The sequence below is a fragment of the Diadema setosum genome, chromosome 14, assembly GCF_964275005.1.
Source record: "Diadema setosum chromosome 14, eeDiaSeto1, whole genome shotgun sequence".
Lineage (NCBI taxonomy): Eukaryota > Metazoa > Echinodermata > Echinoidea > Diadematoida > Diadematidae > Diadema > Diadema setosum.
Genome location: NC_092698.1, coordinates 33,664,338 through 33,690,067, shown reverse-complemented (window position 1 = coordinate 33,690,067; position 25,730 = coordinate 33,664,338). Strand labels below are relative to the sequence as shown.

At 36.5% G+C, this 25,730-nt stretch overlaps 1 protein-coding gene across 3 annotated transcripts; it reads right to left on the bottom strand.

The window, feature by feature from the left end:
- Positions 1-676: 676 nt before the first annotated feature.
- Positions 677-25,730, bottom strand: LOC140237403 (uncharacterized). 3 transcript variants are annotated; one of them, XM_072317324.1, is made up of 20 exons: positions 25,430-25,730; positions 23,461-23,646; positions 22,331-22,417; positions 18,491-18,614; positions 17,603-17,717; positions 16,722-16,850; positions 16,181-16,373; positions 15,424-15,497; positions 14,678-14,735; positions 12,170-12,259; positions 11,349-11,359; positions 10,242-10,367; positions 9,493-9,604; positions 7,033-7,086; positions 6,200-6,394; positions 5,584-5,762; positions 4,829-4,954; positions 4,048-4,149; positions 2,866-3,000; positions 677-1,308 (listed from the first exon to the last, which is right to left on the bottom strand). In XM_072317324.1, exons 1-20 carry the CDS (start codon positions 25,497-25,499, stop codon positions 1,261-1,263), a joined length of 2,214 nt encoding a protein of 737 aa, XP_072173425.1. In that variant the 5' UTR covers positions 25,500-25,730; the 3' UTR covers positions 677-1,260. The 3 variants fall into 3 exon arrangements, with proteins under 3 accessions (XP_072173425.1, XP_072173426.1, XP_072173427.1); XM_072317325.1 differs by lacking the exon at positions 7,033-7,086; XM_072317326.1 differs by lacking the exon at positions 22,331-22,417.

The following is a 25,730-nucleotide window of genomic DNA, read 5'->3' as shown; positions in this document are numbered from 1 at the left end:
ATTAGTTATCTCACTCTCTCTGTCTTTCTTTATTCAAACTTCTTTCTATTTCTACACTTGTTGTGTTACGAGCTCCTGTATTTTTGTAGATATGAAAAAAAAAAAAAAAAATCAGATCCCAAATCCCAGCCAAAGTCCTCCTGTCAGCCACATGATGCAATTACTCTGCATAATAATGAGAGATTTTCAACCTCCTCTTTCAACATAAAATTTCCTCAGAAATTAATCCTTCCATAATTTCTTTCTCTCCCTCTCTTGTTTTGTAAATAAATAGCTGATATCTTATATTGCAAATGATAGCACACAAGTATGTTAACCATGCCAGGAGTCACGCTAAATGACTGGGGCTAAAGCATACACCTACATGATATAATGCATATGACTTTAAATACATACATGTACATTAATTTTTAGATTTTATGTTCTAGAAAATTAGCTGGAGCATGTACTTGTTCAAGATTTTGTTTGTCATAACATGTATAGTGGAAACAACGGTAATAACAGTAATAAAACAGAATCTTTACTTAATCCCATTACACATCACAATGCCACTTGAAATCGCATGAAAAGCACTGAAAATTTGACAAGATTGTGGTATATAGCACATTTTGTAAAACCAGCCATGAATTTCAGCCGTGTTCAATCACAGTAACATATGCATGTAGGGATAATAAGATGCAATTTACAATATATACATCTTTATTCAAACAATGGAGGATGAATGTGACACATAAAAGTGTATATAAAGTAACAATATTGCTTGCAAAAAACAAAAAAAAAATGATAAATTAAAAAAATAATAATTTTAGTCAATGGATGCTTGTAATGGTTTTATCAAATCACATAAGATCTGCAACTGCATTCATCTTTTCTAAAAGAAGCATAGCAGCAACAAATCAGAATGAAAGTGGTGAAACTTCTCTTCGAATAAAGTTTGGTAAGCTGCTTCTTTTAGAACAAGGAGCAGACCCCCTAAATACAGAAGAATACCAGTAAGTGATACCAAGTGTGGTTCACCTCAGCTTCATGAAATTAGCCAGATCCATACCTTGATTTTATCTGACATTACATTTTTGATTGTGGCAAGTTCTGTGAGTTCAGCACTTCCAGAAAAAGCATGTGACCTGTGATGTTGCCTCCTCAGTAGTGACTGGATACCCTGTTGATTTCTATCTGTATGGTTTATGATTTACTCTTCCTCTTTTTGTAATAAAATGTTTTTATTTTACGACAAAAATATATGATATCAAATCTCAGATTCTACAAGGTGTACGCCGCCCACGGTGCTCTCAGCTGGTATTGTCCATTCTGAACAAGAGAAAGACATGAAACAAAAACAAATACCATGTTAGCATTCGATGCCATAACCTTTTGTTGGGATAACTGAGCATTCACACACTTGACATTACCTAAAGCATGAAGGTCATTGTTTCCAAATCTTTCACTGGCACGGTTCAAATCCAGGGACAACTTTTGAAGAGGTTAGAAATAGAACAGCTGGACGAGCAAATAATCTAACAGTTCCCTCATTCTGTATTCTTCTTGTTTATAACTTATGGTACATTCATTTTTCCATCTTTCCTGATGACAGATCTGACCCATGGAAGGAAGCAGACACATTCCCACCATTCATTTTTTCCTTCAGTTTTCTCATTCCCTACTAATATGCTCACGATAAAAATAAAAAAAAAAACAGCTCATGATCAAGAATGAAGATGAATCCTTTAAATACTTGTATGCAAAAGTTATTGTCAGCAGACATTTTTTTTTTTTTTTTTTGGGGGGGGGGGGTGGCATAACTGACTTACACACTGCAAAATGACACCACAGTATATTTTGTTGTTGTTGTTGTTGTTAGACTGCCTCATTTTCCTTTATGCATTCAGTTACAATTGTTTATGGCTTAAACACTATGACAAGTGTGCAGTTCCACTACAGTTGGGTAACACAGAAATTTTCAAAGGTGCTTCATTAGGATGTCAATCGACAAAATGACAATTCACACTTACTTAGATCAACAAACACAATCCATAAGGTAAATTATCAAACCTTCAAGCAACACATTATCAAACTGTTCTATAAGTTCATTCTTTGTGACAAATGCATGTGATACAGTGCATGGCTCACTAAGATATACCAGTGGTATGACAGTTTTGCATATGTGTCACAAAGTCAACTCAAAAGGTACAGTATTATCATAGAGAATTGACATTAGTGGGGAAAGGAAACTGCAGTAAGGAAACACAGAAAATGGGAATAAATTATCATGATGTACTGGGTAATGTCAACTTCTCCAAAAGGATAAAAGCAAAAATAATATTTTGCACATCATATACAAATGAAAATATTGCAAAACTTCATTCTCCTTTGAAATTCATACATGAAAAGACAGTATGGACACTACAAATAAACATGAAGTATTCCCAAGGAGATAATTTACAACTGACAAATATTTACAGACAGAGTGTTATGATGTGTGTGTGTTTTTTAATACATTGTAAAAATAACTTTGTTGCTACCATCTTGCCCTACTTGCATGTATTTGTAAATATAAATCACTTTCAGGAAGTGGAGAATGAGAAAAAAATTAGAAATAAGGCAACTATTTTATATGTATTGATATCTTCAAAAAGAATGATGAAACATGGTTAGGTAAGATAATAGGAGAAATTATTGATGAGTGAAGTTATTATTGTAAACTGAAATTACTCTCAAGAGAATACGTTAGACCACAAATCTGCACAGTCTTTCACTGTACTGTGAGACACATTTTGCTCTCTATTATGACTGGGTTAAAAGGAAAAACATAGCAAACAAGTGACGGTTGAGTGTGAGTGTTTTTTGGCACTACACCACAATACACACCACTACTGCAGGAACGGCCCCTACCGTGGGCTGCTGGCGCGGGACAGCCGGTTGCTGGGTTGGGTCCCTGAAGCGGGACTCCAGGGCTTTGGTCCGGGCGTTTGGCTGACCAGCGTGGCGGGGAGTACCTTCCATCTGTTTTGTGTTCATGTGCGTTTTGTGTGTTGTGCATGGAAATGGATGGGGGTGCATGGGACAGCCATTGATGTGGTATGGTGAGCAAATTAAAATATGTCAAAGTGGCCAGATTATGGGTGTAGAAATAGATATTCATGTATGTTTTGGAATGAGGTTTGTTGTTTTTGTGGCATATGTGGAATATTGTCATCATTTTTATCATTTGATATGAAGTTCAGGAATGTTTGACACAGGACAGAGTGTAGATAGCATGCAGAGGATGTATTTGTTTGTGTTAGATAAAAGTTGTAAAGAGGCATGCAAAGAAACAGAAAGACACAAGAATAACATTGAGAAACATAGGTATGGCATGCAATAGAAAGCTATAGCAAGTAACAGAAACTTTGAAACTTAATTCAGGAAATAATGCCTACTCTCAAGCATGAGCAAGATTTTACAAGAACACCAAGACAGGCAAAAGCAAAATAAGTGGCTAGAAGTCTTTTTGTTTTCAGTAATAATTTAGTTTCTACAAGCATAGACTTGTATGGCATTAGATAGGTTAGCAAGTGCCCAAAATAATACCCACAATATTTGAGCAATGTTGGAGTTGTTCAAAGATACCAACTAAATGCCACATAGGACATCTTAATGGCTGCATAATGGTCGTGCCTTCTTGAAATTTTCTACCATTTTCAAACCTCCCACATAGCTATTTAATTGACCTCACAGAGCATCTTCACAAGGAAATATTCATTATTACAGTTTCTATTATTTGAAAGACTAGTCTGAATAGCCTGCAATATTGCTTTGCCCGGCACGTATCTCATAATCTCTTGAATCAAACATTTGGCAACCCCTCCCCTTCAGCTCTCTGACTGCCTTTTAATTTTCCAGAGTCAACAGCTCATTATGTCATTGACGTTGTACAAAAGACAAATTGCCAATTTGGGGTAATGAGAGAAATAAACACAAACAAACATACACATTGCACACACACATACATACAAACACATGCAAACATGAATGCCAACACAACACACACAAAAGAGAGCAGTATCTCACCTGATGTAGCTTGTTGAGGTCTAGTGAGTGCCTCTTCATGGCTGGCTCGTAGGGGGCGCCATGGCCTGGTTTACCCCAGCGCTGGTCAAAGGTGTCATAATGCTGCAGAGCACAATTCACATGAAAGCAATGCTTGATGAACATTTCTATTATTTTTCTATTTTGCCCAGAAATGGTTTATAAGCAGTTTTGATATCACAATCCTTATTTAAATGTAAAGCCATATTCCTTTCTGTTATGATAGTCTGTGTATGAAAAATTTTAACATGCATATTTTCTATGTAGAAGTATAATGAAGTTATTCTACCTTTTATTGTTTCCTCATTCTTTTTCAAGCAAAATACAGAGAATGCACAGTGATACAGTGTAATACTTTGATCTAAAACCCTTTGACATTCTTGACATTTATTGGCTGCTTGCAAAAGTGGCAACAGACAATAAGATCAAGTTTGTGATTTGAACAGTGGTGATCAATATGAAGCTTAAAGTTAAGACCAACATCAACTTCTAGTCCCACATGCATCAAGTAATGTAAGTCACCTGAAATATGTTACGCAAATCACATGGGCTGGTAATGGCAGCAAAATTAAACATGGAGCAGTACAGTCTTTGGGATTGATCATCCACAGCAGAATACAATGTACTGCAGTTTATTTAGACTAAGTTCAGATGTTTAGATTCAATGTATCAATGGCTTTGCACTGAATGTGCCCCCCCCCAAAAAAAAAACAAAAAAAACAATTTCAATTGTTTTACCATCTGACATAATCTGACTGCCTACCTGATTGACGGCTTGTCTAGATACAATTTTCTCTGCATCTCGCTGTTGGGCCCTTTGTTCAGCCTGTTGGACTAGGTCTGTTCTGTAATCCCGAGCCTCGATTCCTGGTCTTCTAACGTCCATCATCTGGGGAGAAGATTTAAAGACACAGATAGCATAAAGCACATGTTTCCTGTCAAATTATCAAGATAAAATCATGACAATATTCCTGATATATCATCTGAAGCTATAAAAAATATCATTGTCATTAATAGTGATTTCCTTTAATTCTAAATGTTGAAATACATTTTGTACATTTACAGAGTGGCTATGAAAGGCAAACCATATCTCATTGCTCTTTACATTAAAAAGAATAAGAGTATTCATGAAGTAGCAGTAACTAACAGATGACCTTCTAATTTTGAAAAATGTTTCATGGAGTGGAAAATTTTGAATATTACATTTTGTAGAGTTGAGGTGAAAAATCATTTTAGTTGCTCTCAATAGGAGGCACATATCTAAATTAAAAGCAAGGAATGCAACTCATACGACCTTTGCTAGTTAAAATGTGTAAAGATGAAGTCACATCAACCTGCTTTCAATCATCATGAATGATTTGAGTGCTCTCACATGATAATGACTGTACATGAATACATGCAGTACATCCTACAGCAAAGGCCCAAATTGTGAACCACTGGATGGAATCAAATCTCAACACAACTCTGGAAGCAATAACGACAAACTGATGAAAGCGCAGTGCTGGGGTTTATTCTTACATGTTTTGTGACGTCAGAGTAGGCCTTGTGATGGATGGGCAGCACGGTGCCTGTGGCCGGATCCCGGGCCCGGTAGCCCACCTCTTTGCTCCTCATCCAGTTCACCGTCTCTCCTCCGGGTTTCTTCACCTCCCTTGCCTCAAACTCACGCTGCATCTTCTGTTCCTCCATATTTGATTCTATTAAAAAGATATTGATAGATGGATAGGGAAAGAGAAAGATAAACATATTGATATATTTCTCACATCTGTGTATTACACACATACAAACCTATATCTCTGTATATATGTATTCATCTCTTTTATATATTCCCCTGTCCATCTTTCTATTCCTCTACATATGTATGTCTGTCTTTATGCCTACATGTACAAGTTGATATCATAAATAGTTATAGTAATACTAGGATACAGACATATTGTACATATGGATGGTATAAGCAAGAGTTTAATGACCTACACTTGCAAAAGGAACAGGTGATGCACATATAGAGCATTTTGTAAGATTCAGATGTAATCAAAATGGTTCTGTAAATATTTGCGGCATAAAGAAGGACACAAATAACAGGAGGCAAGAGATTCTTGGAGGGGGCCTTGCAACAGAAAGTTGAGTTACTTACTGAGCGTGCTGAGATATTTGCGCTTGGCTTCCACTTCCTCTGCTTTAGGGGGATCCACTCCCATCTTGTCCTTGGTTGCCTTGCCGCTCACAAGCACTTGCACCTTGCCGTCTGGCCGATAGATAGGTGCCCCTCCCCCAGGTCTGCCCCAGGGTTCATTGGGATCTCTTGTGCTTTCATCAATCTTAATGTGCTCTGAAAGGAAGGATGGAAGGGGGATGTTTAGGATACCAGTTTAAGTCAACCATTTTCATAACAAGGCTGCAACAAACATTATATAAAACATTACAGATGCATCATCAAAGCATAGAAAATTTGTTGGCAAGTGCACAGGTTATCACTGCAATTGTATCAAAAACATTCAAATAGAGGGTAAAATAACCCTGACTACCGGTACTCAAATCTGAGTAGCTGAAAAGAAAGTGTTTAGACAATAACAAGTAATCATTGTCTCTCTGCTTATTTTGTGAATTTGTTACTCCTAACCATAATCAACAGTAATCAATTCCAGGTGGTGAAAGGAAGACTACAAAAAATAAAATCATATCATTTCCATCCAAAGTTGTTATGTGCTCACACATACTCACACAGTCCTTGCAAACAGCTCCCACTTTGATTGCTATCAGAGGACATTTTTTTTTTTATAGATTTTCTGTTAAATCACAGAAGAGTTCACCAACATAAAGGAAAAATACCTTTTCATTTCTCCCTTGAACTACGCAGCGAGAAACAGCAACAACAAAAAAGTATTTGAAACAGATTTGGCAGAGAAATTTTATGGTGCTTCATGTATTGGATCGACAACATTCCCAACCTCTCAAATTTAAGGTTACCCGGTTTGTGAGAAATCCTCTGTGTAATAAAGACAGCAGTGTTCCTATAGACACCTGGAAACATGTAGAACATTAAGTTATGACATACAAGCAAACATTAGCCAGCACATATAAACAAGAGAGAATGTGAAAGGCAGTGAGAGAGAGAAAGAGAGAGACAAAAAAGAGAGAGTCACATACACAAAGCAGAAAGTATATACACAACAAGCAGAGAAGAGAAAAATGAGAGATGGAGAGATATAAAGACACAGAGGGAGAGATATATGCAAGATAGAGATAGATATAAAGACACAGAGGGAGAGATATATGCAAGATGGATATAAAGACACAGAGGGAGAGATATATGCAAGATAGAGATAGATATAAAGACACAGAGGGAGAGATATATGCAAGATAGAGATAGATATAAAGACACAGAGGGAGAGATATATGCAAGATAGAGATAGATAAAGACACAGAGGGAGAGATATATGCAAGATAGAGATAGATATAAAGACACAGAGGGAGAGATATATGCAAGATAGAGATAGATATAAAGACACAGAGGGAGAGATATATGCAAGATGGATATAAAGACACAGAGGGAGAGATATATGCAAGATGGATATAAAGACACAGAGGGAGAGATATATGCAAGATAGAGATAGATATAAAGACACAGAGGGAGAGATATATGCAAGATAGAGATAGATATAAAGACACAGAGGGAGAGATATATGCAAGATAGAGATAGATATAAAGACACAGAGGGAGAGATATATGCAAGATAGAGATAGATATAAAGACACAGAGGGAGAGATATATGCAAGATAGAGATAGATATAAAGACACAGAGGGAGAGATATATGCAAGATAGAGATAGATATAAAGACAGAGATAAAGAGAAAGCAGAGAGAGAGAGAAAGTAGAAATATTAAAATCAGTGAATGCAAAAAAAAGTGTGACTTGTGCATTATAAGATGATTGGATAAGAGACAACAAGTGCAAAGCTTTGTTTGAATGGTGGTGACAACAAATGTGTGACTTTGGAGTAAAAGAAAGGGGGAAAACACTGAGAGAGTAGAAACAGGAAATACAAAGTGGCAGCAAAATCATACTTGAGTATAAACAAGAAACATTGTAGTTTTATTGCATAAAAGATTATTGCACAAAGCCATCGCTATGAAGAGAGTCTTAAATGACTCTGCCTATGTTTCCATGCGCACTGATAGAGTTGCCGTAGTTATTCAGCAAATTAGCACTGATTTGTTAATGGGCAGGGTAAACATACATCAATTACAGGCTAATTACCCTCACAGTGTAACCATGCGTGTTTAAAGTAAGATGTGCCTTCAGAGGCTGAATACTCTTCGGTTGTTATGTAAACAGGAAAAATACTCTCCTGCAATATGAATGGGAGTTTTGCAGGTTTGTTTCTGAGTTGTGAGGCAGATTGCAGATGGCAGGTGTTTCATAAGCTGGCATAAAATTCTATATCATCAACTAAATGTAAAGTATTATCATTATTATTATTATTACCATTCTTATATGGCGCGTAATACCTTTGGCAAAGTCTCTATCACATGCACAAGTAGACTGCAAAAAGCAGCAAGTATACCAAATGGCACACATCACATATATAAGAAAATAGTTTCTGTCATGATAGGAACATACAATTACTTGACATAGCGGTTGCAACACAGCAATAACCAAGGATCGTGATTAAAAGGAGGAAATGACAAAGAAAGAAACAAATAAGGTTCAGAAATTAAAAGGTCAAACACAAAAAGTTTGTACATATGTGGGGATGGGGAAAAGAGAGTGTGATAGAAAAAAAAAAAAAAGAGGAAGAAGATACACTGACATGCAAACAAAGTGTGGGGCAATCAATTACACAGCATTCCTGTGATAGTAGTTTGAACACGGGTGGAACTACATGCTGCAAACACTCGGCAAATAGAGTCGATACCTGCTTGACGGAGTGGCCCTCGAATTCCACCTCCTGATTGAGGTGAAGGGGAAAGTTTTGGTTGGGGGTGGATGAAAAAACGAAGGAGGAAACTTCAAGACTCTAAACAAGTTTCTGAACAGTACTACAAAAGAAATCATGATAAGACTACTGGAAGGCAGATAATAGGTAGATAAACAATATGCATTCACAGGGTCTATGAAATAAATACAGGTAATTAAGAATGTATGGCAGGAAGTTGAAAAAAAAAATGTCAGACTTGAGTGTAATAAAGAAAATAAGATTAAGAGACTCATCATTTGCACTGTTTGAGATGGGTAGAGGCACTTCATCACAAGAAACACAAGGTTTCACTTGCTATGAAAGAATATCCCATGTAACACTCAACCATTAAGCAACTGCGCCACTCTAGGTACACTGAACAAGTTCTCAATGACGGCCCTGAAATCCCAGTATGCACTCCTAATTGAAGTTTGGATTATTTATTTCATAAAAAAACCACACAAACATACCTCCTGGATTTGAATCATGCTGTAAGGTTTGCTGGAGGCGTGTCTTCCTCTCCCCTCTCTCATCAATCAGGTGACCCCCTCCACCAACTGGCTTCGTTTCCAAGGCAACTCCCTGGGGGACAAGAAAAAAAAAAGAGAAAAACGTAATTGCTTCATTCTATATTGCAAGTTTTGAAACCAGATCAAGATAAATGATGAATTTCTATTTCTATTGGGATTTGTACACACACACACACACACACACACACACACACACACACACACAAATCATCAACAGCAGTGTTTGATATCTGCTCGTCAAACATATGATTTTTGATACTGTAAAAAGAAATGACAAAGTACTAATAATATTCAAGAGAAATGTGAATCATAAAATAGCAATATCTGGGTATAGAGAATTGCATATTTCCTGCTTGCAATATCACTTTGGGTATTAAAAACATTTGACATAGCAAAGCATGATGATGCTAGAGTTGAGGACATCCTGTGATTTGCAACAAACCACTAAGATTTTAAAATCAAATAGTTCTGATCCCATTAGGGGCAGTGCATCACTTTACACTGTTCACAACAAGTCTTGTCCACAAATTCATGCGGCACCATAAAACCAAAGCCAATGGCTAGCACACAGTAATTTTTTTTTTCTTTTGTGCCAGAAAAACTACTAGGACACAAATCATGCAGTCATGCAAACCATGTCATCAAAGAAAGAAGCACTTGAATCATGAAAACAACAAAGAGGTACTTACAGTTGACATATTGACGTAGAATTCTGGTGCTGTGTTAGGGTCGGACCATCTCAACCTCTTTGTATTTCCCTCTGGATCACGAACCGGTGCTCCTTGACCTTTGCCCCACGGGTCATAGTCTCCACCCTGTTATTGATCAACAAGATAGAAGCACATTTCGAATATGTATCTGCACAGGCCTAAACACATGAAGGAAGAATAATTGTTGTTGATGTCTGAAAATTCATAACAGGAAGCAATAATCTCTGACTTTGTATCAAGTAAGCATCTTTCCAACACTCACTTGACATTACTATTGCATACAATGAGAGATTATCAACTGTCATGAAGACATTATTCTCTACATGTTCAAATTGAGATAGGCTAAATTGCATTGTTTTGCCTTCCCTCAAAATCTGGCACCCGTCCTAAATCTGTCTTCAGAGACTCACACAATAAACTTTGTCTAAACAGCTATTGCACAAATTCTGTTCTGTGTTGTTCTGTTTTAGTCAGATGTTTACTGTGTTCTCATTTTTGTTCTTGCTACTAAAAGGCATCAAAAATGAAGTTGTAAAACTTCATTGCACATAAATGTCTCCCTTCATGAGATACAGTGAGCAAAAAATGGGCACATTTTTTTTAAACACTTCATTCTGGCTTCATTCTCTTTGGGCATGCCCCATACATATTGACTTCATACACTAAACTCATATAAGGGCACATAGTTCATTACAAACAGCAAATATGGAACAGATATAGTGACAGAGAGAAACATTCGCAGAGGCAAAAAGACAGAGAGAGAGAGGGAGACAGACAGAGACAGAGAAAAGACTCTACCCTAGAATACCAGTAATTATATCTTGCTTTTAACAAGGATTGTTTTCATCATGACAGTAATGGGTTAACACCCCTGTTTTACTTGTGACTTTTGAACATTCTGACAAAGACCCTTGACAATACCGATATTCTAACTTCAGAAATGATGAAGATCATACATAACTTTTTCCTCAAAGAAATAGCAAATACTACTTTTCTTTTTTCTTTTTTTTATTTAAAGAAGTGTTCTGGCAGACATGGAGATAAAGGAACACAAATTTATGAAAAATGTAAAATTCTATTACTTACCGTTTCAGGAGCTTTGGATGACAACAGAAGTAGGCAGGAGAGAATGGGGTATGGAAAGAGAGAAGAAGCAGATATTGATATGAAAAACCTTTACCATAAATATCCCAAAGAAGTACATGTTATTCAAAATACAAAGATAACTATACCCACAAAAAGAGTGACATTGTTAATGTAGCATTTTGTTGCCTTTAATTTGAAATACTAAACAATGCTTCAATGTAAGAAAGTGCTATTAAAGACCACAAAACATGTTATCCATTGCAATAGCCATGAACACTTGTCTCTATAACGCTTATACAATACTGCCTTGTTCGTAATTATACCACTGACATTATTTCTTCAAATGGCAAATTAAAGACATTAAAGTACAGTGAAATGGAACCCTCAGTGAAGCATGTAATTTCACACCTGCCACTGAAAGAACAATTAACATGAAAGGTGTGCATTATCGATTTTGTTTCTTTTTTTCTCTCTCTTGCTTAAGAAAAGTGTGTCGATTCTATAAGTCCAGGATGCTTTCCATTGTGTTAAATCAACCATGAAAGTGTTAGATTCCATGTCTTCACAGTTAAATGGTTCCTTTGTCAGTGAACAATAAAGTAGGAGTCACAAAAACTGCATCATGTGAGACATTACAGGTCTTTTGTTGGCTTTTGCAAGCGAGCGTGGCGACTTTTGTGTGTCTAACAATGAAACCACTAAGTCTGCACTGGGTGTTTGTGTGTGCACTGTCATGATTTGCAGTGATTTATGAAACACCAAGTGCATGACTCCCTCCATGCACAGACTCACATATATTCAGCATAAAATCTATGTCTCACCCAGCTTCTTCATGTGTGGCTTCTCTTCAATCTGTTTCATCTCGGCCGGATCCTTCACCAATGTCCTCACTCTCCCTGTTACAAGGTTTCCTACGTACAGTATCACGATATAACAGGATGTTTGTCACATACTATGATTAGAATTCAGAGTAACTGTGAAACAACAATAATAACAGTCCATCTTGACTGGAGGGAGAGGGACAAACACCGAGATCACTGTTTGACACTCAGTGTCAAATGGATGTTATTTGTCTTAGAAAAAACAAAACAAAACGCTACTCTTAAAACCTTGTGAGAGAAAGAGGGATGTCTTGGCCTGAGTGGCCACTTTTCTGAAAGCTGTTGTTTTTGTTTTTTTGACAATCTTGATGGATGGAGAGGAGTAAATACACAAATCTAACAAGACCATTCTCCAGATATTCTGTCTGAAATGTGTTTACGTCCTGTAACATAAGCAAAATCTCACTGACTGAGCTGCAGTTTCAATACAAGACTCATCACAGCAAAGGTAAAAGTGATGCTCCTAAAGCCTGTCTAATGATAAACACAGTTTCACTCTTAAGGATACACTGCAAAAGCAATTACTACCCATTTGCCTCCTACAGATCTGGCAGTCAGTCTTCATCAGCTTTGTTTATCTGTTTGCCAACCACTGGTCCATGTTTGTTTAAGACTCCATGGTCAGTTTACTCAACAAACTTCCACAATCATCTCAGGTGTTGAGGGTGTGGCATGGGGAGGGACTAGAGATTTGGCTTGCACAAAGTAAACACTAGCCAAACTTGAAGGGGGACACTATCTATGAATAGACAGTATACCGGGCAACAAAAAGTGATGGGGCTTACGTAACAAAAGTGATGAGGCTTATGGGCATCTTTCTGACAGCAAATGGGATTGTATCAACACCAGTGTACAAGTTGCTACAATGGATAGGTGATTTTTAGAGGAGGAGATGTCTCAAAAACAAGTATGTTTGTTTTAACCCACTGGAGACGAGTCCTGGGTATACTCGAGCAGGTGGCTATAATGAAAAATGTGTGTTGCAGCAAAATTGGCCCATCCTCAATGGGTAAATGTTTTGATGTACACAAAACAGGGGAATATCAAAAATGTGTGCAAAATAAACACATTTTCGCACAAACTACGCTCATCACATCCTGTTTACCGATATTCCAGGAAACATGTTGTATATCATTAAAGAAATTGCCACTACTTGTATATGTCTACCAATAAATCATGGCTTGGTATCTCATCTATACCAAATAACCCACAGTACTGCAAATTGGATTTTAGTCATACATTGCATAGAAATAACCTAATAAGCACCACAAAGCTGAACTTCCACATCCGAACCCTTGACTGATTGATGGATAATTTCATGTTTTGTCATTGTGGTTTTGGTTTTGTTACATTTTTCTCAGACTGTTACTGCATTTGTACTTACATATTTTGTCAACTGAACATTGGGGCAATAAAACACAATATCATGATATGAGACTCGAGCGCAATTCGGGTATAGCCACTTCTACAGCCTTGATCTCATGAAGCTCGATCATTTGCACATAATTGCTATTTGCATATTTTATCAAATCCATGAAAGTTACAAGCATATAAAATCATTGGCAGGAAATCTCATGCAGTCAGTAACATCTGAAATCCTCCACCCTTCCACCCATGTTACCATTTTACATACGGTAGATTGAACTCTGTGTATTATTGCTGGATCTTGAAGGAGGCCCTTTTCTGCGCAACACTGGCTAATCAATGAAGAACTATGCCCCCCTTGCCAGGAACACTTTTCTTCCCTCACAAAGAGCAGTATTGATCTCAAGTCTCATACGCACCGCAGAGGCTCATATACCACCAGAGGCTCATGAAATATTCAGATGTTGTCTATCATCCCTCGTATATTATAGCTACATGCGAACATAGCTAAATCGTTGTTGCAAGATCATTTCAGCTGCACACAAGGTGCATTGTCCTCTGATGATTTACATGCATTGCTATAATTCAACATAGCATCTTTACAGGCACAAAGTTTGTTCATGCATGCTTTGTAACCATGGTAAAACTACATTGTAAGGGCAATAAGAGAGCAACAACAACTAACAAAGAAGATAAAACAAGACCAAAAAAGTTTACGCACATCCTTGCATGTACTGTAAAATCAGAAACATTCACGGCATGAAACTTTGTGAATTGGAGCCAACAGTCTTTTTCGCAGTATGAAATTTCCCAAATTGACTGACTAGAGTTCAATGCATAGTGTAGACCAAAATCTTAACATTTATTTTACTTCTGCGATTCTTGGCTCCTTGCAAAATTCGCTGAAGTTTCAAGAATGCAAACATTTCTGGTTTTACAGTATGCATATATTTTACCATAGTATGCATGTGAGCATGATATATTGAGTTAAGTTAGACATCAGGCATATTTAGAGTACGTATGAAGAGCATGAATTCTTATTGCTTTTCCTGCTTTTACACGAGTTCACAAAATCTTGCCTACCTGAATCTGTCTTGATTGGAGCACCAGCCCCTGACTTTCCAAAAGGATTGAACTCCCACTGTTGGTATGAAAGAGATGTGGTGTCCTCAGCACATGTATTATCTACATAGTAATACTATATAACATCTATATAGTGCGCACAGGCATGGAATGGATGTTTTGTTGTTTTTATTTTTTAATGTTCAACAGAATTATCTCATTTGATCTAAAAACATGTGTATACCTACATCTTGCACTTGCAATTCCTGAATATGAAGGTTGCAAAAGATACAATCTGTATATGTTCTGCTCTCAGCAGCTTCTACACAGTCATATTCATTTTACTATTTGACATGACAAAATAATATTTGCACAGAAAATGAAGGTGAGCAAAGAGGATTCATTGTGCAAAAAATTTCACCTGGCAAGATGCTCACGGGTAATGAGAAATTAAAAAACACTGCACAAAGAAAATTAATAGACAAACTGAGACAGCACTATTCTGTACAAAATAAAGATTAAACTATTATGTGCATAAGTAGATAATGTTTCAACAGATACCTTGGTACCACTGGTTGCAAATGATTAACTTTTGTCAGAAGATGGAAATGGTACTTAAGCACCATTACAAGACAAGTAATTTGAGAAGAAATTTAGAAAAAAAAATCACTAAATGATAAAACGTGTGAGTGTGTAGGTGGGGGAGTACAGGAGAGGCAATACATGTTAAGTATTGAGTGTCTACTGATGATCTTACGAGCACTTACAGTTTTTCTCTCCTCTTCTTTCTCCAGGTATCTCTCCATTTCTTTCTGTGTTTTCTTCTCAAGTGCCATGTTACCTACATAGGATGCATTTAAGATAAAAATCCACAGGTCATCATGGAGAATTATACAACAAATGCACTGTGACAGTGACATCTCCAAAAAGAATGGCACACACATTATCCTTGAGGTTAAACATTGTCGGCTGTTCTTATATCATTCTACGCATGACACAACAATATCATCTACCACCAATTTTTTTTTTTTTTTTTTTTGCATATTTTGAAACAAGCATTTGCCATGGAATAGGAGCCATCTGTAACAGTTACAATTTATGTAATTCTTCACACGTTTCGAGGCACATATGGCTTGTATATGAGAGTGCACACACATTGCACACAACTACAATTGTAGACACAACACTACTGCATAACATTAATTGTAAACGTAGTGACTGAATGGGTCCATAAACAATTCATTTCTAGTTTAGAAGTTGTAAAGAATGATGGGGTGATTTCTTGCAATTTGATAGAGAACTTTATATGGATTTCGGATTTGAGGTATCAGAGTGATAATTTTCATACTGATATGTGACAAAAATGAAATAGCAATCTGATTGCATCTTGCATAGCAAAGGTCATTCATTAATGATGTTTTTCTGTGTGTTGAGATGGAAATGAAATCTGAAAGCATTCATGGACTGATAAAAAGAGATAGAGCAACGTGAATCAAAATCAAAATGCAAACATCATGCACCCACCTAGCTCTTCGTTGACTTTGTCGCCGAAATCCTTGCTGTTGGTATACCTCACTGTATTTTCCACCTGTTTTCTCAGCCCTAGACCATCCCTGAAGCGGATGTCATTGTTGGCACGGATGCTGGTTTTAACCTTGCCGGAATCGGTGCGGATCGGGGCACCATGCCCTGGCTTACCGAACTGGGGAAACATGAGCTGGGAAAGAGATAGACAAGCAACCGAGCGTGAGATTGAGAACAGATGTAGGAATGAAGAAGAACACAAAAAAAAAGAAGCACCACACACTAGTATGCATTAAAAGATACAATATACTAGAACTTGAAGAAGGGGAGAGAAAAGACTTAATTAAAAAAAAAAGACGTACATACAAAACATGATGAAAAAATAAGAAGATTTCTACTAAAGACTGAAGGAGAGTATTTTATCAAGCAGAAGGGCATTTTGAATAGCACTCATCTGAATTTAACCAAATCTACTAAATCTTTCTGCTTTTGAACTGATAATGCAATAGTTAGCTAGAACATTTGCAGGGCTCTTCCTTACCATCTCAGGGCCTTGATTATCCAGTTCTTTTGTTGTAACAGCTTTAGTCCTGTATGCCTCTTGTTCTCGTCGGGGTGCCCCACCCCCAGGACGACCGAAGGGTTTGTAGTCTCGCAGCATCTTCAGATCCTGGGCCAGAGACATGAGGCAACATGTTTGATGAGTACCATAATGTACAAGGTATGTGTGAGCAAAATAACAGTGGAAAGGTTGGGGAACAGTATGATGCTAGATGAGTGTGGTGGGAAAGCCTGTCTACAATGAATGTATAAAAACAGCTCTTTGCCAACTAAAATGTCTCTACTCAATGCAAAAACAAACAGACAAACAAAAGAATTATATTTGCATGATTATCTGTTGCCGCTGTCCATAAGAACACTTAGCCTGCAGCATCCCTCTTTATAAATGTACAACACTGTTTCATCATATCATAATAATTGTACACACCAACTACATTTGTGATGGCAATATCCCAGTCTCTATAGCAACATTCATTTTCTGATGGTTGAATCTTATTTCAAACTGAGATAAAGGTAACTCTTACATAATTGTGATAAAAATAGGCAAATTGGTCTAAAATATTACAAATTAGGAAAACAAAATCTGGGCAAAGTCTCCTAAATAGGAGAGATTGTAGAATTTTAAGGAAAAAAAAGGAAAATGTATAGCTAGAAAAATAGATAGGCAGTTAAACAGCCATATATAGCACATAGAGAGGCAGATACATAAAAAACATGAATATAGATAGATGGACTCTGAAGGCACATTAAATAGACACAAAGAAAAAAAAAAGATTTGGTATACAAATTATGAACTGTAAATATGCCCTTTCATTCAAACGAAATTCTGAAATAATGTGGAGAGTTGAGCAGACATCTTACCCTCTTTTTCTCCTCATAGGTAGCCTTGGACTGTTGTTCCTTCTGCTGCATATACTGGGCTCTGTCCCAGTCAGCATCCCTCTGCTGCCTAGCTTTCTTCCTCTCTTCAGCTGACCTGATCACATCCACAACATAGATTTACAAACAATTAGAAGTTCTGGTGAGTACATTACATTACCGTGCATATCGTTATGAAAGCGTGCAGCAATGGGCAAAGTACTCCTCTCCTGTTCGTATGTCTATACTGCATCCCTGTTCACTTCGGTATCCCAGTTAACAAGCCTACTCATTATTTTTCTAGGCTTTTAATCATGCCTCCCAATGCTAAAATATTCTATATCATATCTGAATAATTCATGTCCTGCACAAAGCATACAATTCAGAGACTCTAATCTTTAATTGTCAGCAATTCACAAAACTTTGAACTCTACTCTACCCCTCATTCATGCTAGGTATCACTTTGTGCGGAAAGTCCAGCACCGCAGGACCTTCCCTTCTAAAACCACAGTGTGGACACTCACTGGGACTTCTCTTGGTGTCCCCTTAAAGAATGTTGGTCTTGGGACAAAATTTGGAGGGGAGAGTGACCCTAGGGACATAATTGACAGTGCCTAGCTGTTTTCATCAGATGTGCGAAGTGCAAACTCTGGTGTTTAATGGCAGGGCTTGCTAAAAATCCTGATTGCTCCCACAGCTCTGGGACAGTCAAGATAGTAGTGCGGATGATCAGTCGTAAAAAGGTAAGATCTCTCCATACTGTTCCAGCAATGTGGGACCAACTGGGAAGACAGGTTTGTCCCTTTCTTTTCTCTATCTTATACATTTATATATTTACTATATTACACTTTGTCTTTACCGATATTTGTAATAAACAAATCTATTTCTTACGTTCTGTCTTCATTCCAGAATGGAGTTTTTTTCTTCTTAGGAGAAACAGGCACGGTACTGGTGACTCTATCATGTTCCTCCGAGCCATACTGTACTCCTGTCTTGGCAATCACATTGGGTCTCCCTTTGAGAAAGAAGAAAAAAAGACATCTTTATTGACTAGCTGGAGGCAGTACAACACAATGAATGATCAATCAGCAAGAGAGAGAGAGAGAGAGAGAGAGAGAGAAAAAAAAAAGATGCAGATGTGTATGTGCAGAGGACACTTATAAAATACCAAATCAGTCATCATTAAAGGACAAGTTCACCTTCATAAACATAAGGATTGAGAGAATGCAGCAATATTCGTAGAATACATCAGTGAAAGTTTGAGGAAAATTGGATAATCGATGCAAAAGTTATGAATTTTTTAAATTTTTGCGTTGGAACCGCTGGATGAGGAGACTACTACAACTTGTGGTTTCATATGCGTACAACAGTATAAAGAAAATGTACAGAAAATTCAACATATTTTCACTTTTTTCGCATAGTAAAAGAACACTTGACTTGCTTCTTTCTAAAGGCAGGGGGAATAATATTACCCATAACATATGTCGGTAACGAGTCAAGGGAATGTGTACTTTTTTCAAAAGATGAAATTTTGTGAAATTCTCTTTATATTTTCCTTATATTGTTGTACGCATGTAACATCTAAGTTATTCATACACTGCAGTAGTCTTCTCATCCAGCGGTGACTGCACAAAAACTTCAAAAATTCATAACTTTTGAACGGATTGTCCGATTTTCCTCAAACTTTTAATGATGTGTTCTACTATTATTGCCACATTCTCTCAATCCTTATGTTTATGAAGGTGAACTTGTCCTTTAACAGTATATTATATCAAGTCAGTTTGGCAATAAGTCAAACTGCATTTTCTTACTTGAACAGAGCTATGTATATGTACCTACTCTATGTGTACTATAATACATACAGTGAAAGAACTACATCTGTGGTGATGTGGTTTATTATTATCATCATTGTGACATAATAACAGAAAAAAAAATATGGAAATGAACACTAAGATGCCAACAGAAAGGCATCTCATATAGAGTAAATAATGAGATTCAAGAGATGTATAGAAAGGTTGTTTGTCAAGGAACACATACAACTTGTAAGTAAGCATGAGAGAAAGATTACTTTAAATACACAATGTACATTGTACACCCTGTACAACACTAATGAATAATTTTGTGGCCCAAGGTTGTCTACTAATAAACCATTCACACAAACCACACTGATAATTGACTACAATGACAATCATTAGCTTCATAGCATGCACTGTTTGGTTTGCAAATTATGGTACTGATGCCTGTGTCTCGATATTCTCATGGCATGCTGCTAATTTCCAAGTCATTTTCTGACATAAATTCTTCATTATCTCGTTGCTGACCACTAGGCCATTTGAAGTGATCATGCAAATCAATAAAGTAATGATATAGAAACAAGCAGCTGATGATAAAAACAACACCTTTAGGCTAGGAAATTGTCTTGCATACCTTTTTAGATATCATTTATTAGGAATTGTCAAAATACTGCAATTGGCATGGGAATATAAAATCTAATTAAAAAAAAAATAATACTTTGTAGATTTTGGCAGTCACATCCCACAAGTTGCACTCTTATGTGTAAGTACACACAACTAGGCACTAAGCAGCACAATTTCATATTATTTTGTGATTTTTTTTTTTTAGTGCAACTGATTTTAGCATACAATGTTTAAATAATTTCATTACAAGTTTGCTGATAAATATGATCACATGCAGGCAGGAAATAAAAAGTTGGACATTTTGACCATTTACCTGTTGGAAACTAGTCCCGAGTATACTCGGGCAGGTGTCTATGGACAATTTGTAAAATATCAAAATCAGCTGGTCATAAACGAGTTACAAAAAGAAAAAAAAAAATTATTATATAAATATTTCTTTTAAATCAATTCCAGTTACAGATATTGTATCATGCTGGGTGTAAAGGGCAGATTAAATATGTACATGTATTCAATGAAGGCATCAAGTCAATGCAAGTGCAGCTTCATCCATAGTACACTGCAATTTTACACTCATCTACACTAGATGAGCAAATGTAGCAACTAATTTATAATTGACAACTAATAATGGCTTTCCATTTTAAGCCCCTCCCACTGATTAATCAAGCCATTACTAAATGAAGCATGCATTTGGGGTCACATCATATCCTTGAAATGCAACAGAAGCCATTGTGGAATTGCCTATGATGTGCTATTAATTTTGAATTTCATTCCACACGAATGCAGCTTATTCTGGGTTGTTGCTTTCTTTTTCAATCAGCAATGGAAAAACCTGTTAAGAGTAACCTAGTAACCATGGATACCAGGACAGCACAAGCATTCATCCATTCATGACGATACCATCAAGTACGGTTGGTGAAGTGATTGAAAGTTAAGATGAAAATCTTTTGTTGTACTGCAGGGCTAAATTCATCACGGGATCCTGCACTGATAATGACAGCATCAGCTAACTAATGATGAAGCCGTCATATGAATACTAAAGGGTAGTGAGGAAAGGGAAATTTGGAGGGAAAAAAAAAAGTATTTGCATGATAGATTTGGGATGCATTTCTTTTTCTTCTTATTTTGTCCTTTGGGGATATAATGAAACACAACAAAAATGAGCTTATTAAAGTGTTAATCAGGGATGGAGTAAAGCAGGCATATTTCAGTTAATTGCATTTAAGTCAGCATGCATAATATTGCATACCTTTAGAAGTACCTATGTCTATACATGCCACAGTAATGTTCAACAAAATCAAATATTGAAGTTAGTGGTTATATTTATGAAATGTGTAATAATGTTGAGTGAGAAAGCCATAAACACCCCCATACAGTTCGGCCCAAAAGAGTAGACAATAAGGTGAAAAAAACTTTGTTCACTGCACATGAAAATTTTCTGTATGCAAAACATGTGTTTATTTTAAATCCTTAATTCACAACATACACATTTATAAGCCTCCCAGATTATAAAACTACATCTGTCAACACCAGTTTGAGGCAGATACAGAAAATGCTCTTCATTTGTATGTACAACTGTAAATTCATATGGGATAAGCAGTTATGATTCACTCAGCAATAATTTCAAAAGAAAAAAAAAATGAAACAGAGGTGTATGGCTACTTCTGGACATTTGACCATGTGCAGCAATCAATGTGTTGAGGTTTTTCTAAACTACATGTACATTCTATGCACATTTCACCTCATCCACTAAATGCCCTATCATCTTGATAAAAGGATATTTTTTAATAAAATATTTGAATTTTGTAGATTAGCATACAATGGCTGTCTGATCAAATTGTTAATAATGTGATTAAGCTTGCCTTGAAGATGTCACAGACAATTTTGCATAAAAGCATAAAAACCCAAATTTGTCAATGTCATGCAGCAGCAATTTTCTGTGGTATTATTCTTTTAGCAGAGGACATGATTCAACTTTTCTTGTCCATTTTCTGAAAATGCACTTGATCCTAAAGTCCCCCTAATATGCAGGGTACTCATACGTGTACACAAGCACCTAAACAAACAAACAAACAAACAAACAAACAAACAAACAAACAGCATGGTTTGTTACACATGAAAAGTATATTGTCCCCAACACCAAATGGTCCAAGCTGTTAATGCTGATATGAAGAACATGAAGTGAACCAGATAAATATTGCTTTTGAATATATATATACTGAAAGTAGCCTAATGGCTATAGATACATGTAACATTAGGAATTTAATAAGCATCAATGACTATATAATATAATGATCCCATAAAGTGTTGAACATACATGTGCCGGGATGTACTCCATTTTCCGTGGTGATCTCAGCTTCAATAATATCCTGTTTGGTTTGACTTTTGTAATCATAGGGTAAACCTGACATTTGTCAAAAGAGAAGCTTGCGGCATTAGAACATAAAAGAGTCCTTCATACTCATCTCTCATAATAGGATAGAGAAAAGAGAATTTCTTGATGTGATTAGGTATAACACATAAATACATGCATTTGTATGCAAATTATTCTGCGCTGTCGATGAATTCACTATCTGCTGTTTAAAAACAGTACAGTGGAGGTGGGGGAGTAAGTTTTTATTCTTTTTAAGGGTAACATTTTTTTTTTTCAACAAACACAGCATGTGACTGAGATTTTTGGCTGTGTAGGAAAGGTGAGTAACCGCTGAATATGACTACTAGGTATGTATCTATAGTAATCTGTGTACAAGCTGTGTAAAATGCTCATATTTGAGGAGTGTCTGTATGTGTGTCTCCTATTAAAACTGAACTTGTGAACAGTATATAAAACTAAAATTGTTTTGGAAATTATATTAAAAAAGCCTACAAACCACACTCTGTAATATACTTTGTAAAAGTGCATGTGTGCACATTTTATTGATTTCTTTTTTCATGAACAAAAAGGAAAAATATGAGAACAATGTATTCTTCAATAATATTTATGGCCTGGAATGAGTTTGATGTTACTTTTCTAGGAAGTAACAAAAAAAAAAAATATGTACAAAAGAAAAAAAAATCTTATGAAGCAAATAATGTGAATCAGGGACCCTCATTGATGCCCCTCCTCCTCTGTGGCAAAAAAAAAAAAAAAAAAAAAAAAAAATCCCCTATATATATGCATACACAAAATATAAACATTGTATAATTAGCTCAGAAGAAAGTATTAACTGATGTAATACTATCTCAGTCAATCTTGATAATAAATGCACTAACAAAAGTTTGAAGATGCTGTTGTCCTTCATAAAGCTGTAAATCAATATGCTGTAAATCACAACAATTTGGTTGTAAATTTCAAGACTGTTGAAGCAACATGAAAGAGAAACATTTCAGTGAAATTCGACATATTTAACCAGAAATGCCACACCTTGGTCACAAGTCCTGCATTAAAAGGTAATTTTCACACCTTACCTTTCACAAAATGTTGGGGTCTCCTGTAGAAGCCTGATGTTTCAACAGGTTTTGGTGAGCCAAGCAAAGGATGCCTACCAGATGTGAAGTTGGAGTCGGGAAATCCCTTGAAGCGGTACGAGTCATCGAGGTTAAAGGAGTTGGACAGGCCAATGGTGTTGATGTGGTGGAGGTCTCGTGGGGTAACTGGAAACAAAATTTGATTTCATAAGGCACCAATCAAATCTGTGTTATTTTTTTGATTTAATTAGTGTGACATATATACGTCATACTGTGTGACAGTTTGGATAGAATCCATCAATTTGGGGGGTTATCCATCAATTTGGGGGGTTTATGCAAGGGGAAAGGGAACTGAACCAGTTTCTTGCATCCATGCTCAACACTATAATTGCAAAAAGTTATGCCTAGATATGTTGGGAGAAAATCTGTCATGACAGCAGACTCTTCCTTGATTCAATGTTCACAGTGATGATGACGATGAACCACAGCATTCAGGGGCGGATCTAGGAATTCTGTAAAGGGGGGTGGGGGCGCAACTAATATTTCTGGTGCCACTTCCGGGTTTCATTTCATTTTTAAAATTTCTTTGTTTTTAACGAAAAATAAAGAGGGGCGTGCGCCGGTTGCGCCCCCCTCTGGATCTGCCACTGGCATTTGTATCGTGCCAACAGTGACAATGACGAAAGAATAAAAATCACAAATGTGAAGCAGGTCATCCAATGCTGACTTGTGATAGAAACCCATGTCTGTCATGCAGCAAAGTTTAAGCAATTATTAAATGATCAATAAAGCAATTATTATTATCAAAGCAATTACCCATAGCCTTGACTAATCACAGTTTGTTTCTACATGCTGAAACAGGACTTGGATTAATCTTTGAATTTCATAACAGGGTCTACTACCTGGTAATGATACTTATACAACTTTTTTATGTTTTAATGTCTATGATTTACATGTGATTCTACTACCTGCTTCTTGTATACAGAGGAAACTAGAACTTGTACATGGTCTATATCTATATAGTTAGTACATTTCCTTCTTGTTTTTCCAAGAAAAGCAATCCTTTGAGTTATTGTGTGGATTATTTCTGCAAGACCAAATGAGATACAGATCAAATGAACAGTCTACAAAGAAAAAAAAAGTTATTAAAATCATTCAAGCATCAGAAATTAACACATGGGCACTTTAGGATCTTATGTCTTGGCCCCTTCTAAAAGAGCACCAAAACATTACTGTGAATTACTGACTTATGCGCTAGGCAACAGGGTCTACATTCTGTACACAATGGGATTTTACAAGAAGTGCAAGTCTAAAATTTGGAGAAATTGGATCCACGACAGGTACTGTACGTTACTTTATTGTTAATGTTATCAAAACATCAGAAGAACAAGATCTACAGAGTTGGGTCAAGTGTTTTCAATGCTAGAATATTGCTATTTATACAGTGACTCGGCTGTGAAGTTAGATCTTACATTGACTGTAGCTGCAGTGTAACAGTTAGGTGGATCTATCGTAGAATTTGATAACTAGGATCCAGATCAAGAAGAAAGTTCTGACTAAAATTGTTGGAGACTTTAAACACCAACACACTCTTTATCGAATAGACTGTCACAACTGCACAGGATCTAGGATCTAGAAAATGTAGAATAAATGTAATGGTCTCTAGTCTAGATACAATCGTGTTAATAAACTGCACTTAGGCCTATATGCCCCTATGTCTTCTGGACATGGCCCAGTTCATCCTGTGTCCAGAATACTTAGTAGCATGACTAGCTAGACTAGATCTAGCTAGTAGAAACTAAACTTAACATGTCATTAGGCTAGAGCACCTTCAATGTAACAGTTACAAATTAAGAGTATTAAACTTTATTAAAGAAACATATTAATTCTTACCCCATCTAAGTTCATCGTGAATCATAAGCACAAATTAAATTAGGCCCTAAAGTTACAAGGTATCACTTTGACTTACTGTCATGTTCCAGTTTCAGTGGACCTTTGTTGGGGTCGTTTTTAAGACCTGCCATCATTGTATCAGTCATCTGTTAATCCAGTGTGTTTCTCAGCTCAGCTAAGTTCAGGCAGTGTTAAAAATCAAGCACTGTTGTTGCCGGTGATTCAAAAAACAATTCAAGTTGTTACTTCACGAGTTCCTTCTTTACAACTTGCACCAATCACTAAACGTGCTCCTAATGTACACACTTACATACCAAGGACAACAAATGTCCGATTTATTCATGGCTCTTCCAGCTCTTATTGTCCCTTTTGTTCCT

Bases quoted from the DNA above. Each gene is read 5' to 3' on its own strand.
- LOC140237403 (XM_072317324.1), bottom strand. From the start codon at position 25,499: ATGACTGATACAATGATGGCAGGTCTTAAAAACGACCCCAACAAAGGT. The intron at 5,763-6,199 runs GTAAGTAACTCA...TCTTTTTAATAG, and splicing joins CAAATATCTCAGCACGCTCA to AATCAAATATGGAGGAACAG. The intron at 4,955-5,583 runs GTAAGAATAAAC...TCTTCTCCCCAG, and splicing joins ACTCTGACGTCACAAAACAT to ATGATGGACGTTAGAAGACC.